Source organism: Ursus maritimus, unplaced genomic scaffold (genome assembly GCF_017311325.1).
Source record: "Ursus maritimus isolate PB19 unplaced genomic scaffold, ASM1731132v1 scaffold_2, whole genome shotgun sequence".
Taxonomy (NCBI): Eukaryota; Metazoa; Chordata; class Mammalia; order Carnivora; family Ursidae; genus Ursus; species Ursus maritimus.
The window spans coordinates 48,723,921-48,742,031 of record NW_024424452.1 but is presented as its reverse complement, the minus strand read 5'-3'; the positions used below and the strand labels follow the sequence as shown (position 1 = coordinate 48,742,031).

Genomic DNA, 18,111 nt, shown 5'->3' with positions numbered 1-18,111 from the left:
GGAGCGCACGCTCCGCGCGCCCTGCCGGAGAGAGGGGGCGGGCGTGGGCGGGGGCCGGCGGGCGGGCGTCGGGGCGGCGGGGACCCCGCGCGGCGGCCGGAGGAGGGGGCTTCCCCGGAGGATGCCCGGCGGCGGCTCCCCGTTCCCAGGAGCGAGCTAAGCCGGACCGGGAGCGGGCGGCGCATCGCCATGCCGGCGTGACGGGCGCCCCCGGCTGCCCGCGCGGGCCCCCGCGCTGCCCCACGCCGCGCCGCGCCGGCGCCGGGCGGCAGGATGGGCTGTATCCAAAGCATCACCTGCAAGGCGCGGATCCGGCGCGAGAACATCGTGGTGTACGATGTGTGCGCCACCATCGACCAGTGCCCCACGCGCATCGAGGAGACCTCGCCCATCGTCCTGCGCTACAAGACCCCCTACTTCAAAGCCTCGGCCCGCGTGGTCATGCCCCCCATCCCCCGCCACGAGACCTGGGTGGTGGGCTGGATCCAGGCGTGCAACCAGATGGAGTTCTTCAACACCTACAGCGACCTGGGCATGTAAGCGACCCGCGGCGCGGAGCCGGAGCGGGGTCCCTGGCCCCGTCTCTCCTCCCCACCCCGACCCTCCTCCTCAGCTCCTTCTTAGCGCTCTCCCCATCCTCTTTCTAAACCTTCCTCCCGCCTCCTCTTCCACCTCCCTCCTCCCTGCGCTTTTGTTTCAGTGACAGGGCGGGTGTAGGGAGGCTCCTCGCGAAGGCATTTTTCTCGTGGTTTGCTTCTGACTCCCTGTGAACGCGAGGAGGACGGTGCGGGGCGGCGAGAACGCGACAAGGAGGGTTCGAGAGACGGGCGTGGGGGTGGCTGGCGAGTGCCCTGGGAGTTTCGGGGCCCCCGTCTGGGCTTGGTGGGGCTTCCCGGGAAGAGTTTGGGGGGACCTGTGGAGAGAGGAGTGGAGTGGAGTGCTGGGGGCGCACGGGCTCTGCCGCGCGTCCTTTGGAAAAGCTGGAGAGGGCTTGGAGGAGAAGGTCCCGGGCGTCCGAGCGGGACGTGCTGGTTCTGCCCTTGTTCCCTTGGATGTTGAATTCGAGCCCTTGTGCCCCAGGCCGGGAAGCCTGCAGGCGTTTCCATTCGGAGCCGCAAACCCGGCAGAGCCGCTTCTCTGGCTCGGCGCCCTCCGGACGAGCTGTGCGGCGGTGGGGAGCGGGAAGGTACCTTGTGCGAGCAGCCTGGGGCTGACGCGGCGCGGGGTTTTCCCTGTGCTCCGGGAAAGTACACGTCTCCTGGCTGTCCAGGGTCCTTACTTGCTCCAGAACTTTACTAATCGCGGCGCCGGGAGGGATTCCCCAGCGCCCACCGGCGAATCCAGTCGGCGAGCTGGGAGCTCTCCAACTTCTTTCAGCAGCGCCGCTCCGTGCGCGCAGAGCTGGGCGGCTGCGGGGAGACCTAGAACCGTGGCGACTCCGTGACCACCACCCGGAGCCTGTTGCCTGCCCCAGAGCCGCAGGCTGTGGGCTGTCGCGTCCAGGACTTTTTAGGCATTCACTTTGCTTAACTCCTTGCCAGCCTTCTTGCAGAAGCAGACTCTGAGCAGTTGGAGACCACAGTGGCTATAAGGTTTGGGGCCTGCATTCTACCTGTGTAACAGTGTTGGTCTAGAGTACCCTAATTAGCCTGCAGCCTCTAGAGAAACCCTTTCTGGAAATCCAGCCTCATTTCATTTATTAACCAGAGACTCTGGAGCTCCCAGGATTCATCCATTGAATATATGGGGCAAGGGAGTTTCTATTTTGAAAGGCCAAACTATCTTTTTTTAATGGCAGCTTGCAGGCTTTTTACTACACTCTGAGCGCATGTAAGTTAACACTAGTGATAGGTGCTAAAAGAAATTTTGACAGGTTGTTTTGTTCCCCCTGTCTTCCCATCAAAGAGTTTGAACTTTTCTCTTTAAGCATAAAAGCTCAGTGCTGGAGAAAGCTCATTCCTACTGAAGACGTGCAAGAGCCTAGTTTCTTCCTATATGCCTCTGTTCACTGTGTTCTTATCTTTCTGAAGACAGCCGGATGTAAGAAATGGGGGACATATTATTTTGGGTGAATCATGCCATTTAAATAGAGACACACCCTCAAAAGGATGATTATATCTGAACACATGGGTCTCTTAAAGCTGTTCTTTTAGAAACCCATTATTTCCAGCAAAGTCAGAGAAAGCTCCAGACCAGGCAAAGGCCTTCCCTTTTGTCCTGGCCCTGACGGCAGTGTGCACCTTGCCCGGGTGGGCGGGGATGGGGGCAGTAATTGCAGTCTGGAGCCCCTGCAGAGGAGGCTAGGAGGGACTGAGCAGAAACAGCCTCACTTTTCCCCAGACTACACAGCCAGGCCTCTCTGTTGCTTTGTATCTCTTGTGAATCAGTAAATCAAAAGCAAACAAATAATTTCTTTCCATAAAAGAAAACATATGCTACCGCAGGAAAAGCCAAGTTGAGATACAAACAGATGTAGTAGTTGAACTTCCTTGAATCTGGGGCAGAGTGTGTCCACAGTGGAACCAGCTTTAATGGGTATGAACTGGTGTGGGGTCTGAGGGGCACTTATTCTCTGACCTTTCCTTACTGAATTCTTGCCTCTGGGGCTTGGAAAAGAGGTTTGCTTTTAAACTGCCACTGTCAGTATTTTAAGTTTCTCGGTGTTCATATTGATGTAGGGAAGCAAAACAGTGCCAAGAAATCGCGAAGTGTATTATTGGAGATCTGGGTCCAGAGTCCACCTGTTTTCATGGTTGCAATAATTGCTATGTTTAAGCATACTTTGGAGCCCCAATTTGATTGAACAAATCTCCACAAAATGTTTATGCCCTGAAAACTTAGCCAGTGCAGACTTTTTAATGGGACCTCATATTGCATGAACATGTTCACAGTCTGTTATTATCCAGTATCTTGGGAGGGGGGGTACCCACAGGCTGAATTTTCACCCCTGTGCGGTGCTCTTGTTACACGAAGCACGATATGATCGGAGGGTATAGGTTAGAAAGCTGCCTTTTCAACATTTTAAAAGGGACTGACAGAGGAAATCCACAATTTAAAATGGCAAGAAACTTCTAGTGACAGGCTTAAAAGAAAACATGAGCATTTGTGGTTTAAAGTTTCAACATTTCCAAGAACGAGTAGGTTTCTGAAGGAGCCTTTGAAATATCTGGTGATCATGATGGCCGGAGTTAATTTGAACTTGAACTCAAGTGACTTGGAACATCCTTGCTTGATTTCATAGAACCCAGACTGGTGGATACTTACGTCCTCTATTTCTCCTTTGGCCCTGATGAACCCCGCAAATGCAGCCCAGATCCAAGTCTTCCTCTCTCAAGAATGAAGGGCCTCTGGTTTTTTGTCAATCATCCCTTCAATAAACAAATATTTATCAAGCGCCTCTCAGGTCTGGGCACCAGCAAAGAAAGCAAAGGACCAAGCAGGCAGCTTCACTGTTCCTCAGTGAAGGAGGGAGGGACACGTGCAGAACAAGCCTTTGCTCCCAAGCGGTGTAGGAGAAATGCTGGAAAGAGGGGTGGGAGGCCAGGCAGGGTTTTCTAGAGGCAGAAGGACTGGAACTGGATGTGAGCAATGGATAAGATTCAGCTAGACAAGGAGGGGGACTCCTTGTAAAAGAGAAGAACAGCAAATATATAAGGGGGTGAGAAAATATAAGGTGTCTTAAGAGAGCATAAGTAGGCTCTCAAGCAGCAGAGCAGTGGGAGATGAGGTCCAAAGGCAGGCCAGGGTCTGCCGGGAAAGGCCTAGGACAGTATGACCTGGAAAAGAGACGGTTGAGGTCAGGTCTTCTGAACCAGTGTGGCGAGGCTCTTCATACTTCCTTCATACCTCTGGGGCATGCAGGGGCTTTTCAACAGAGACGTAAAACCTTTGTGATGGAACAGTTTTGAACGCTAGACTGCTCCAACCAAGAGGTTTCCTGAGTGAGGTCTGAATGAAGAATGGGGTTCATGTGTCAAGGACGAATGAGGTGAAGCCGAGGTCAGGGGGAGAACAGGCAATGGCTAAAGCCCTCCCCACTCCCTCTGAGCCCATGTGCGTCGTCTGTTAGAGCTGTAAGGGGACTGTGGTCAGCCCAGGGCTGGGGGACCCTTGGCCTGGGGGAAACTTGAGGCGGTCACAGCTCACTCCTGTCTGTCTCTACTCCTCCTTCTGAGCCAATGTTGATGAGAATTTGACTCTACCTGCCCACCTTTGTTGCCAGTTCAGTCCAATCCAAGCCGGTTTCTATCTACTCCAGAATTGTTCCGGCTTAGTTTGTGATTTCCATGTTCCAATCCAGCAGATGCTTTTGAGAGACACTCACTTTTTCAGCAACATTCCACATAGTTGACAGCTTCCCCCATCTTGAATCACTCCCATCTTTTAGCTTTATGCTATTTTTCTAGCTGTTTCTCTCTGTTACCTCAAAGTACAGTTCATCGGGACATTACTCATTTGATCTGCTGCCTGCGTAATTTTATCCACTCCAATGGCAGGAGATGCTCTGCGTGATACGCGGTCACCTGCGGTATAGTGTGTGTGTTTCGAGGTACCGTTTCCACTTGGCTGTCTCAAAGACATCTCGGGCTTAATGCACCCAAACTGGAACTCCCGATTGCCACTACAGCTCCCTCCCCAAGTCTGCATCTCCACTGCTCTTCCCCCATCTTGGTAAAGAACACCTCCAGCCCCTGAGCTGCCCAGGCTAAAACATCTGTGGGTCATCCTAGATATTTCCCCACGCGTCCAGTCCATCTGCAGACCCTGCTGGTCCCGTCTCCGGGATAGCTCTGTAATCCAGCCACCACTCTGCATGCACTCAGACCCTCACAGGACAGGTCACTGTCAACTACCACCTGCTCCAAAAGAGGATTTCCAGCCAAATTTCCCACCTTCCTTCTTGCTCTCCCTCCAGTCTCTTCCCCACACAGTGGCCAAGTGATATTTTCAAAACGCAAATGTTATCACTTTCCTGCTTAAACTCTTTTACTGACTTTTCATTGTAATCAGGCGGCAATGTGAAGGCCTATTCTCAGTCTCTGAATTTCTGTTCTTAAGCCATGTCAACCTGTTTCCATTTCTTAAAAAACAAAACAACAACAACAAAACGGCTTCAACCCAATTCAGAACTTTTCCTTGTGCTGCTCTGTCTGAAATGCTTTTCTTGCCCACCCTTTTCTAGCATATTCCTGCTTCTCATTCAGGTCTAAACCGTTACCTCCTCAGGGGCCACCCAGATTTCACAGTTTAAGATTCTTCTGTTCTGTTGAATGAGACACTATTCTTTTACTTGTTACAGTTTGTAAGAATGTACATTTATTTAACACCTGACCCTTCTACTAGAATATAAGCCCCATGAAAGCAGGTATTACATCCATTTTACGCCCTATGAATGGTGCTTTGCTCCTAGAAGATACTCCATAAACGTCTGAAAAATAAATGAGCCATTTTTTCTGACCTCAAACAGTCTGTGTCGTCTTCAACAAATCATGTCTCTCAGCTTTTCTTTAAAAAAAAGAAAAAAGATTTACTTTTTTATTTGAGAGAGAGAGGGAGAGAGAACGCAGGGGGGAGGGGCAGAGGGAGAGGGAGAATCTGGAGCAGACTCGGCGATGAGCACGGAGCCCAGCACGGGGCTCAATCTCATGACCCTGAGATCACAACTTGAGCGGAAACCAAGGGTTGGATGCTTAACCGACTGAGCCACCCCGGCACCCCTCAAAATCAGCTTTTCCTATCACACCCAAGGCTAACCCAATCAAGCTCTTGACCTCTAGACATCCCAGCCGTCGCTTAGCACATACACAGTTTAAGGCTGCTGTGATTTTGTGTCATGTCGTTACCCTGGCAGATCTGCCGCTCCTCAGCACAGGGCTTCCGTCTGTCACTTCCTCTGCCTCCATGCAAATCTATGCACCAGGAACCGTGCTCAGCAAACACCGAAGCCTCACTTTCACGTCACCTGTGATCAGGTGGCATTTGGCGTCTGCCCAAAGAGAGGTAACCTGGAGACCGTGTCATCACTGACTCATGGCCTGAATCTCAGGACTGTGGGTGCTTTAGTACTTCGCCCCCCCCCCCGGGTCATTTCCCCCAAAGCTAGCACTTCCCTTCTCATCCGTGGCTGCCTGCTGCCTGCGTGTGCAGTATGGCTTTGAGTGTGGCCCTCATCGGTCATAGAGACGCCTCCTTTGGGCATCTGATGAGCCCCCCCCCCCAGGCCACTTGCACCAACACCCACCCCCCCATTCCCATTACATCCCCGGATGGGGGGGGGGGCTCATGATCTGAGAGGAGCCAGAGCTGCTCTTCACCAGCAATGTCGGGGACTCCTGGTCTAGAGCGTGAGATGGGCTACAGGACCCACTTCCCTCCTGAGAGTCCTGAGTGCCCTTGAAGGGGAGCTGGCCTCACGCTTTGCCTCTAATCTTCTCCATCTCGGAGCAGAGGAGTGGCAGCGGATTAGCGGGTCTTATCAGGAAGCATTAAGCTCACTGGAGATACAGCACAACTCGGGGGCTGGAGGGGATGGGAGGAACCGGAGGAGACGTCGGGACCGGGGTTGGGGGGCAGTTAAAAATGAAACATGGCTGGTGTGACATGGATGCTACACTTACGCCGGGCATGGGGTGGACGGGGACAGCAGGGTGTCCGTGACCTTCCACCGGCAGCAGAGGCAAAAACTGTCTTTGGGGCCATGTCTGCCAATGCTTCGTGTTCAGGTGAAGAGAGAAGGCTGGTGATTGGGCAGGAAACTGCAGATTCTGGTGTGGGGCACAAGATCCCAGGTGTCTCTTCCCTCCGATTTCTACAGCCCTTGGATCTTGACTGACCCTCCTTCTCCGACCCTGGGAGCTCGATGCTGTCATGTGCCCATCTTCCTGAGGAGAAAACTGAGGCTCAGGGAGATCAGAGGACTCGAGGGCACATGCCTAGCAAGTGGCGGCACGGGGACTGTCTTCTGACTCTGTACCCTGCTGTCTGTATGCTGCCACGGCGTGGCCCTGCTGTGGTGGGGACCCACCGGCGCCCCATTCACGTCAGCACTAGAAAACCTAGTGGTTATGGTTGCTGCAGCCTGGGGCCTCGCTGGCACTGCAGCGCTCCTGGAGGAAAGGCTCGGGGTAGCCCAGAGGCCCCAGGTGGGTGATTCTGTAGCTCCCTTCTCATCCAGCCACTTGGGCCACAGATCACAGAGGTGCTGCCCTTTTTGATGTGTTAACGCTGAACAGGCCACGAGAAGTGGCCACCGTTTATAAATGGCTGTCGTGAGAAGTCAGCAGTAACAGCATCCTGGTGAACACCCCCAGACAAGCAGGGCCCGCGTGGTGCCAGGGTCCCTGGGAGGGGTTGGGGCGCACACACCTGCCGCAGAGAATCCCCCACATAGTATGGGGGGAGCTGCCTGCCATTCTCACCGGGCCTCACAAATCAGCGAAGTACCCTGGAGTTGTCGCAGTGGGTTTTAGAAGGAGGGGTGCATGTATCCAGGCGGCGGGAGAATTGTTCGCATCCAGGAAAGCCTCCTGAGTCTGGGAGAAGTGCTACCCAAGGGCCACGAAGGGAGGAACAGAAGATGACATGAAACACACGGCCCCTGGGAAATCTCAGCAGCGGGGGGGGGGATACTCCTGTGGCAGTGAGGTTCAGGAGCTGGCAAGCAGCCCGGCCAGGAGTCCGGGCCCCGGCCACCACGGGCCCCTGCTCTTTCTAACCCACTGCCTTCACTCCTAGGAAGGAGGCTCTCAGAACTCACTCTGTGAAATATCGTTGTCCCTCTACAGTTCCCTAGTCTTTTCCAGAGAGCCCTAGCTGTAGTGCTTTTCTCCGATTTGTGTTTCCTCACTCCTTTGGAAACAGAGAACATCGTTCTGAGGTTGGGGTGTGGACGTCTCGGGGCTCCCCCTGAGAGCGGCGGTAGACATTAGCAGTGAGAACTGGGTCTTTCGGTGGGGGGCAGAGAAGGCAGCCCCCAGCTCTCAGGGACCCCAAGCCAGCCAGTCTGGGCTGCAGATTTTAGCCCTGGGCCGCCTCCTCCAGGAGTTTCCTTGAGGGTCCCCTGTCAGCCTGGTGGGCAGCATGACAGTCACCAGCGCACGACAGTCACTCAGACCACTCAGTTCCTGGACTTCAGAGTCTGTTCGTCCCTCAGACTCTCCAGACCATCACTGTTTGGACAGATGATCAGAAAGAGAAAGAAGACCCACTTCTGGTGGCAGAACGACCCTTGGCTCACCGGAAGGACATCCCTCTGCCTCCCGGGAATTCTGGTACTATTATCCCTTTCCCAAGGCCCCCTCAGGCCACCGTGTGAGCCTTGTGGACCCTTCTCCCTCATTAGGTTCTGGGATGCTAGCCAGATAGAGCCAGCGGCTCACTGTGCCCCTGAAGATACAGCTGCTGGCTCCCCAGCGCAGGGGTTCAGGTCAGACGACCTGGGTTCGAGCACCAGTCACGTGACCTTTGGCAGATGCCTTAACAGTTCAGTGTCTGCTTTGCATGCATGTCACTGGGTGATGAGATCTGTCCCGTCTCCATCACTGGGGGTAAAGACCGTGAAAGAGCGCTCCAAACTGAAATGTGCCATGCACGTGTTATTGTTATCATTACGGAGCGTGACTCTTGTCACTAGAGAATGACTCTCAATCAGCCTCAAGGAACAGGGAGGTCGTGGCCATGGCCCTGTGGCTTCCAGGCAGAAAAGCGTTCACACTCTGAAGATGGATGGGTCCCAGACGGCTCAGCTGCTGCTCCCCAGCCCTGCTCAGAGCCGGAAGGAAGGAGAAAGGCTGGCTTTGCCCAGAGGGCGCTGGGGCTGTTTTCCACTCATACTCAGGGGTGGGTGGTGGCTACCCCTTGTCCCACCCAGAAGTCACCCTCCCAGATGTACTCTGAGCTGTGGGCTCTGGTCAGCATCCAGGACCCTGAGAGCTTCCAGTTCCTGGACAGGATGCCTGCAACTCAGCCACGTCCTTGTGGGGACACCCCACCCTGTCCCGGCCCCCCCTGAGGGGACTGGGTCAGTCAGATGAGGAGCCTAGGACTTGGGGACGATACTAGAGTGTGTAAGCCATGCTGTTCCAGCTCCGGAAGGAGCTGTAGCTGCAGACTTCACAGCCCAGGTGGACAGATAGGACCAATACCTGCAATGATTTGCGTCTAATTATTGTTAATATGTCTGCTGTCATTAATATACTTTATTCTCTCCGTATAAAAGGATTTTTTCTCTTTATAAGACCTCACATAATTAACCTGATGATAACCATGACACATATTTATGGCAATTGTTATTCCCATTTTACATAAGTAAGTGGAGGCCCAAAGAGATGAAAGACTGTGTTCAAGGGCACCCTGGCAGGCACTGGGTGGGACAGGCCTGGAGCCCAGGCCTCTCAGCTCCTGCCCTAGTGCCTCCCCGTGCCAAGTGCACAGTCAGCCAACCCTGGACAGGAGCGGGGGACAAGAGGGGTCATCCTCAGAGCTGTGCACATTGGGCACCTCTGAGCCGGTCAGCATTTGTGGCCTCTAAAGACAAGAGAGGGCAGATAGGAACATCTCAATGTATTCAACAGAAGCAAAGAGAAATGTGCACGCTGTCAGATTAAAGTGAAATAAATAAGACCGTGGTGTCTGATGGCACCTCAGGGGGGTCTCGGGGACAGGCCTGCCTCAGAAAGCCTCTGCCTGCTGCTCTCTCTTGGGGCCTGACCTTTCCAAGCTGGCTTTGGGCCTGTGTCAGGCTGGGGCGCTCAGAGGCTGTCCGAGGTCTAGCTAATGGGAAGTAATAAACCATCGTCCTCAGTCAGCATCTTGAAGGGCAGGCAGGCTGAGGAGGTCGGGGCTTCTGGGCATGAGTGGTGGCCTAACACACCTTGGCAAGTTGGGAATGGCCAGAAGCAGGCCAATGAGACGTTGCTTGGCTCTAGGCATGAAGATAGGGGACTGGGGTCAGGCGCTGGGGTATGTGGGGACTGTGAGGCCGGAAGGGTACACAGACAGGCTGGTTCTGGGAAAGCAGGATGCTGCCTTGTCTTTTCCTCCTAAGGGCCACCAGCTGAGCCATTCCCAATGACAGCCTCCACATCCGAGGCTGGGGGACTCCATTCAAAACCAGATTGTTTTAAAGGGACTCAAATAATTGAGAATCTGTTTCAAACGTTCATGAATAACCTTCACGTTTTTTAAAGAAATTAGTGTCAGAAAACTAAACCCACACTCCCAAGATTTCTTCGTGGCCTTTGGAGCCAGGGAGCCTGTCTAGTGCTGGGCCATACGTGGGCTTTAAGGAAGGAGCAGGTATTTGCCTATTGCCTGTCTCCCTATGAGGCCATGAGCAGCTCACTCAATGACAGTCAGCCATTTGTTGAACACGCGTCTTGTGCTAAACGTGCCATGTGCACATCTGTAAAGTGGGGCTGTTGCTTTCCCCGAATTAGAAATGAAGAAACTGAGGCCCAGAGAGGTTGAGTGACTTCCTGGCATTACGCAGCTAATCGGTGACAGCCAGGATTAGAAACTAGATTGCCAGAGACTGTGACGTCATGCTGCCTCATGAAGGGGTGAGTGAGTGAATGAACCAATGAATGGGTGGGGGTGTTCGGGATATTGCCTGCACGCTTGCTTTTGTCCTTCCTGAGCAAACCTGGGGAACAAAGGGTTTAATCAGATTGGAAATTGCCAGCCTCCTCGCCTCCCAGCTGGTTTGCTCAGCTGGTCAGGACGTGACGTTAATGAGACCAGGGTCTTGGGGTTGGACCCAAGGGACCCTCTCAGCACCTGAGTTCGCATTCTTTACCCAGCCAGCTACCCGGCAAGTGACGGCTACCAGCTACCAGTCACAGCAGAGTCTAGATTAAAGAGAAACACCCAGAAAAGGGCAGGTAGTGGGTCAGCAGAATCATCCATAAGTCGCGAAGTGTTAGGGCAACGTGGGAACTCATGTCGCCCCCTGGTCATCTTAACAGACGGCGACCCTGATGAAGCCCAGAGACGGGCCGTGACACAGCCAGTGACCCAAGTCCTTCCGACCCCGGGCACCCCTAGTCTGTGAAGTAGTAACTGGGTCACCACCTCCTATTGTTTCATCCCTGCCCCCACCGCCCCCTTCCCTGTTTGCCGAGGGTCCAGGTTTCTGGGCAGAGATGGCCACCTGCCCAAGAGAGGAAGCAGCCCAGAGTCCAAGAAGGGCCTGGTCCTCGGCAGCACAGGGACGAACTCACATCAGCCCAAGGGATGTCTACACAGTTGCCGGGAGCGGAGAGACCAGCCTATTCCCAGTGTCCATAGACAGTGATTAGCAAGCAGGAAAGGAGAGGGTCTCCCCAGAGACGCCCATCACAGATGGCAGGAAATGGGAGGGTTTGGCAGCCTGAGGGAGGAGGGATGTGTGGAGAATGTGAGATTCTGCCTGGGTGCCCAGCCGCTCAGAATCCCTTTCCCCCACCTCCCCGCCCCCTCGCACCCAGGGCCATACATGGGCCCCCTGGCCTGCTGCCCACACACAGGCAAGGTAGCTTCATGGCCCCTGGCAGGTTGAGAAGAAACAAGATCCAACTGGTGTCAAAGGTGGCAGATTGTGAGGGGCCGGGAGCCCTCCCCTGACAGCAGGGCTCAGCTGGGAGGCTCCTGGGGGGCCGAACAGATGGGGCAAGTCTGAGAGGGTAGCCTAGCAGCCTGGAGACTCTGTTTCTGGTCTGGCTTCTAGTTGGGTTTCTCTCCACTTTTTTTCTCTTATTTTCTGCTCACTTGAGGCCGTTTAGCACAGGGGCATGATCTAAGTGTGCGGCTGCTTACTCTGAAGAAGGGAGGGTGGAGGGGAACAGAAGCGAGCTGGTCAAGGCCAACACACAGTTTGCCCCTGGTGGGATTTAAGGGGGGGGGGTTCTAGAGGAAGGACTGCAGAGGGACCTGTGTGTGCCTCCGAGCAGCCTATCACCTCGGCCCATCGGGTGGCTCCAAAGCTCTGTCTTTGCACCACTGCAGGTTGCCCGTCATGAGGACTCTGGAAATTCCGAGCAATGTCAGATAGTCTGCCTCCCCCTTACACGGTCCTGTTCCAGCCTGGTCCTCCCTCTTGACACTTGCACTGGGACCCACCTCCCGCCCTCCCTGGAGGAAGAGGCACCTTCAGATTTCCCGACCGAGGTGGGCCCCTCACTATTGTCCTGTTGGCTTGCGTGGCCTTTTCAAGTCCCTGTCCACCACATGCACTGTCTCTGTGTCCATGTCAACATTTCCCTGCCTGACTTCTGGTCCTCTGCTTATCTCAGGCCAGTCACCCTGTCAGACTGCTGGGCCTTAGCCAGATGCCTGCCCCTGACCCCCGTCCTCCTGGGTCCTCTCTGTCAGACTCCCTCTCTTTCTGTCTGAGGTAGGACAGAGAAATGCAGAGGGGCTCCCGGCCAGAGGACCATGCTGTCCTTTGTCCTGGGAGGCCATGAGCCACCCTGTCCTCCTCCACATACCCTCTAAGCCAGCACTCTTCCTCTCATGGATGGTGGGGGTGGGGGTTTCAAAAGCCACGGAACAATCTTTATAAAGAAAATTGTTTGTGACTTACAGGGGCAACTAAACTAGAGTTCTGGAAGTCTGGCAAGGCAGCTGGAACTCAGGCCAGACCAGAGGACCGGGGACATCACAGAGTGGGCGGGGCAGGGAGGGGCAGATTGGTGTTCCAGGCCCCAGTGCCAGGCAGGGAGGGGCAGATTGGTGTTCCAGGCCCCAGTGCCAGGCCGCTCGCAGAAGTGTGTCGCAGAGGGATGGGGTATGAAAGAAGTTGAAGAACGTGGTTCATGGCCCTTGTCCTCTTGGCGGCCATCAGAAAGGCCTGGGTGTCCAGAGCAGACCCTAAGATGTGGGAAAGAGGACAACTGATGGGGTGCAGACGGCCAGCCTGGTTCCTGCCCAGTGAGGCCAAACTCTTGACCTTTTGTCTGGACCTGCCTTACGTGGGGTGGGGGGGTGAACTTGGGAGACCCAAGTGAGGCTGGCGCCGATCTCACCCCCACCCCAATGCCAAAGAACAGCCCCCTCAGTCTTCTCTGCTGAAAGCCCCTAGGGTAACAGCCTCTGGTCAGGTAGCTGAGCCAAGTGGCCCCAACTAAGGGGTGCCTGAGACGGAAGGGAGGGTTGGGGCCAGGCACCCGGAGGTGCTCCTCTGCCCCCGGTGGTAAAGGTGCGTCCTCCTGCACTGGGCTGCCGTCTCATCTTCTCTCAAATGTCTCTGAGAAAGGTCATCTTTACAGAGCCTGGGGCCCCCAGGGCATCTCACCATCTGGGTGAGGTCGCTGTGGGGCTGCTGTGGGGCCGCTGAAGACTTTCAGAGATGGAACTGTTGCACGATGAGACAAACGATCAGACCTGAAGTTGCCTAGAAGGGGTCATTGTGCAGATTGGGAGCCAAGGGCCCCTTTCTCCTGCAGGAGCCTAGAACCGTCGGCCTAGAACGGAAGGGGAGAGGCAGCACCGGTCCACCTGACAAGGTTTTCGCAGAAGCCTTAGCTGTCGACCTTTAACCTTCAGATCTGTGCAGACCTTTCCATTAAGCAGCCGATTCTCTTTAGCCAAATGGCTGAAGGGTCGCGTGGGCCCAGGACTTGGGGACAGCACCCTCTGGGGATGGACTGTGAACACTTGGACCTTCACATGGTTTCCTCTCTGCTCACATCGCGCCACCATTTCTGTGGTGTGTGGCGGTGACTTCAGACTCAGGATGGAGGAGTCCTAGGCCAGGTACCCCCGTGCTGGACAAACCACCACCACTAAGGAAGAGTAGGGATGCTTCTGGATCAGCAGACAGGTGTGTTTAGGTCTTCCTTCCAAGAGAGAAATCCATCCCCACTTGGAGGCGGAGAGGGGTTTTTCTAAGATACTCTCAGTATCTGGTGCTTCTTGAAATGTCTGGGCATCAGAATTAGGATCTAGAATTTCACCTTTGTATTTACGACTTGCCACAAACACAAAGGAGAAGCATTTTGGAATGCTTTCATGTTACTCCAAAAGACCAAAGACATAGGAAAAATATGCTATTAGAAACATCACTGCTTAAATGGAAGCAGAGGAGCCAGAGAGAAGGAAGTGGGCAGATGGTGAGGCTGTCTTCACTGGGACAGGTCAGGGGCTATGTATATCCAGAGTTCAAGAGCACAGACCTGTTTACAGGGTAGCGTCGAACTCCTGAGCTGTTGCAGCTCTACCTGCAAACATTTCCAGTCTCAACGATTCAGTCTCTTCTGTCCTGCCATCCTTGTTGGTCCACATACGTGCATGACCCAGGACGGAGCTGAGATGGATCGCCCTGACCCTTTGGCTCCTTGGCGAAAATCCACTTCTACACAAGCTCAGAATCTTGGCTCTGGGTCACTCCATTCAACTTCTGGATAGTCACTATTTATGCCCATGAGCTCAAACTTGTTAGTTGTGTTGTGCAGATGTTCTGAGTTCCTGCCAAGTTCTATCTGCTCGCTCTACCCATTACTGAGGTCTGTTGAAATGTCTCCCCGTGCTGGGGTGTTCCTGACTCTCTTCCTGCAGGGCACTCCAGTTTGCTTTACACGTTTCGAGGCTGAGCCTGCTTACTTCTTTGGTTTTGCTTCCTCTTCATGTTTGACCTCTGGGGAATCTGTTTTGCAAGCTCAGCTATGGATTCCATAAAAGATTTGTAATGGAGAGTTTTTCAGGATATTTACTTAACTATGTTCTGACTTCCTTACTAGGTTCTTCTGTTCCTTAACTAGAGGCAAAAGTAAGGCAAAAAAAAAAAAAAATAATAAGCTTTTAGGGGCTACTTTTTCTGATTTGAAGGAATATCTTTCAAAGCAAGCTGCTTGGCAAGGCAAGGCGCTTTGGTAAAAAGACCCGAGGTTTCTTAGCACCCCTCCCATTGGGAGTGGAGAGAGGAGCCAAGGCACGGTGAGGATCTTGGATTGAAGGAGTCTGGCAAGACCCGTACGGTGCACCGGCCACAGCCAACAAAGGCATACTGCTGTCTCAGTGACTCAGTTTCTCTCCAGTGTTGTAAATGCCTCTGTTCAGTGACTATGGCATTGGTCCCCATCTGTACACACTTCAGGGCCCCAAGTCTGCCTTGATGAACCAGGATGTTCTCTTGGAGAGGAAGGTGCATTCCTAAGAAGCCTCTAGACCCTAGCTGAGCACAGCCAACCACAGTGTCCTTCCGGAGCATCAGAGATTCAGAAGGATTTGCTCCAGGTTTCTTTGCTCTTCTTCCCTGGGCCTGACCCTGAGGCTCATTTTGCACTGGCATTCAGCCCTTGGCAGGTGGTGAGATTGTGTGCCTTCTCTTCCAGATGGCTCCGAGAAGGACCAACAGGAGGAGGGAGGGAGCGGGGAGGCAACGCAGTGTGCTGTTTGGAGGCGTAACCAGGGGCCCCTGAGAAGGCACCCATGCCTGGCACTGCCCGGGCACTCCTTGGGCTGACTCTCCCGGAAGTGGGGACGGGGGTGGGGACTCCCTGCGCCAAGCTGCTCTGGGGTGTGGCGATCCCAAGGCAGTTGGGGGTCACATAAAACTAGAATCTGGTGACCAAAGGCTAGGCTAGAACTTGAGCATCTATGTACCAAAGTGCTTTTCTCTAGGTACTTCCGCTGAGGCTCAGACTTACTCTTAGAGCTCGTGCTGTTGTTGTCCGTATAACAAGGGAGAAAACACAGGCTCGGGAAACAAGTGATTTGGCAGGTCCACTCGGTTAGGAAGTGGCCACACTTGCCACCTGATTCCACATTGATTGCTCCCTTTTGATAAGCTGATGGTAGAAAGAGAAAAGGCGATAGAACTTCAGAAGCTGGAAAGACTGCGGAGCCCCCAGTCCGACTGCTTTTTCTCAGGTCCAGCAGCAGCACAGGTGTGACAAGAGGTCAAGGGAATTGTCCCAGGTCACACAGACAGCTGAGCGGCAGATCAGCTGCGAGCCTCCAAGGATGGAGTTTATTGTGAAACATGTCTGTTTTCATAATAATTCTGTGAATTTAATTTTTTATGCAAGCTTATATCCCTCCGAGAAACACACTCCATAACGCAGTGACGGTCCGCAGGAACGACCTTGCTGGGACTGGCCCTGTATCGGGAGCACAGGGTCGGAGCCTCCACTCTCAGCTGGGCCTCCGGGCTCCAAGGGGCCGAATGAGTTGTCTCCTCCTTCCTGAGCAGGTGGTGCCTGTCAGAGAGCGGAGCCGCGCCTCCCCCATCTGACTGGCATGCAGTCTTCTGTCCATTCCCTGGCCACCCGATAGGCACAGGACGAACATACCATGCCGGGGGTTTCACCCAGATGTGCCTCGTTAATACTCACTGAAATTCAGATCATCTCTGCGAGACACATAAAGAAACTGAGGCCCTTCAAAGATCATGTAATTTCCCCAAACTCGCGGTGCTGGAACCAGAATTCAAAGGGCTCCAGGTTCAAAGGACTCGGAAGCTATGCTTCTGACCAGCAGTATCAGGACAGCATTACTAGTACTGTTGCCTCACCTAAGAGAGGAAAAGCAACCTCCCGATCCCAAGCAGGGCTTGCAGAGCCTGGACAGCAAATCATCTGAACACCTGATCACAAAACTATTGCAAACATTCTTACCAAACTGCACATGCATGAGAGAGAGTTCAGGATTTTTCTGTAAGCCAACAAAACACTCTTTAAACAAAAATTACCAAAGACTTGTGCTCTTTGTGTTACCAGCTCTTTGGACCCCTCACCCCATGCCTTGCGTTCAGGTGAGGTTTGCATGGGATCTGGAGTTGGGTGGAGATGGAGATTCGTTGTCATTGTTGTCATGCGGCGGGTGAAGCATTAGATTCCCAAGGAGACGGCGCCATGGTGGAGAAGGGCACAGGGCTCAGAGCCACCCAGCTCCTAAAACTCACCGCCCTTAACTCCTCTTTGACAGAGGCCACATAGCACGAAAGAGCCCAGACTCTGAGCCCCCACACACAGGCTATGTACGTAGCTCTGTCCGTAGCTATTACTAGCTGTGTGACTTCAGGCAGTTCAGAGACCTCTCTGTGCCTCTGCTTCCCCATCCATAACAGGGGTACCTACTTCATAGAGTTGTTAGAAAGATTACAGGAGTTAACATTTATTACATGCTTACAACAGTGCCTGATGCATTGTGAGCACCCGGTGTTTTTGTTAAATGTTTTTAAAAATAGGTGAGGAGCGCCTGGGTGGCTCAATCGGTTAAGCGTCTGACTCTAGATTTCAGCTCAGCTCATGATTGCAGGGTCGTGGGATGGAGCCCCGCATCCATCTCCATGCTCAGTGGGGAGTCTGCCAAGATTCTGTCTCTCCCTCTCCCTCTTCCCTTACCCATCCCTGCTCTTGCTCTCACTCGCTCTCTCTCTCTCTCAAAATAAATAAATAAATCTTTTTTAAAAAGAAATAAAAATGGGTGAACAAATAACAAAATGAACAAGTATTCGTTGAATACCTCGTATGTGCCAGGAGCTGTGCTGGGAAATCTCTCATACCATGCAGAAAATCTTGTGGTTGCGTACAGCCCCTTCATACAGCTAAATCAGCCAGCTGGTGTTATTAAGCACCTGAGTGCTTGGCACTATGCGGGGTCCACTGTGGGCTTTGTAATCAGGGAGGCCTGCCTGGAGGAGGCAGAACCTGATAGACTGGGAGAGACCCCTGAAAGACCACCATTAAGTTGCCTTTTCTCCAGGCAGAATTATACCAGTTCCCTAAAGTGTCCTTACAGGTTCAAACGTGCTCATCCTTGGGGCTCTCTTCCCAGAGGTCTTCACGAGCAGCACGGGAGGACTTGTCATCTAGGCATTGTTATCCCGGCCTCATGCCTGCTTTGCTTCTCCAGAACCACGGCGTTCCAGTAAAAGAAGTCAGGTGTTACCTTCCACAGCCCCTAGGACTTCTCTGGCCATCCTCACCTCATGCCCAGCCCTCCTTCCCCGTCCTGGTTGTCAGCAAATTCCCTTCCCTGTGTCCACTGCTTCGCTTACTAGGCTGCACTTGGTTCCTTCCTAACCGCCTTTCCCAGGACGGATTTCCTTCTGCTCATCTCCTCCTAGATCAGCTGTCTCCTGAACCCCTAGACCCAGAGCTCAAAGCCCCTGGATTAGATTATGAGCTCAGA

General features: G+C 53.6%; 1 protein-coding gene across 1 annotated transcript in view; it reads left to right on the top strand.

The window, feature by feature from the left end:
- The first annotated feature begins 273 nt into the window (after window positions 1-273).
- FAM78B (family with sequence similarity 78 member B) overlaps window positions 274-18,111 on the top strand; it is a 71,630-nt gene continuing 53,792 nt past the window's right edge. Inside the window, exon 1 of the mRNA XM_008685696.2 lies at window positions 274-536. Within this exon, the coding sequence (XP_008683918.2) occupies window positions 274-536 (263 nt within the window). The remainder of the gene's footprint in view (window positions 537-18,111) is intronic.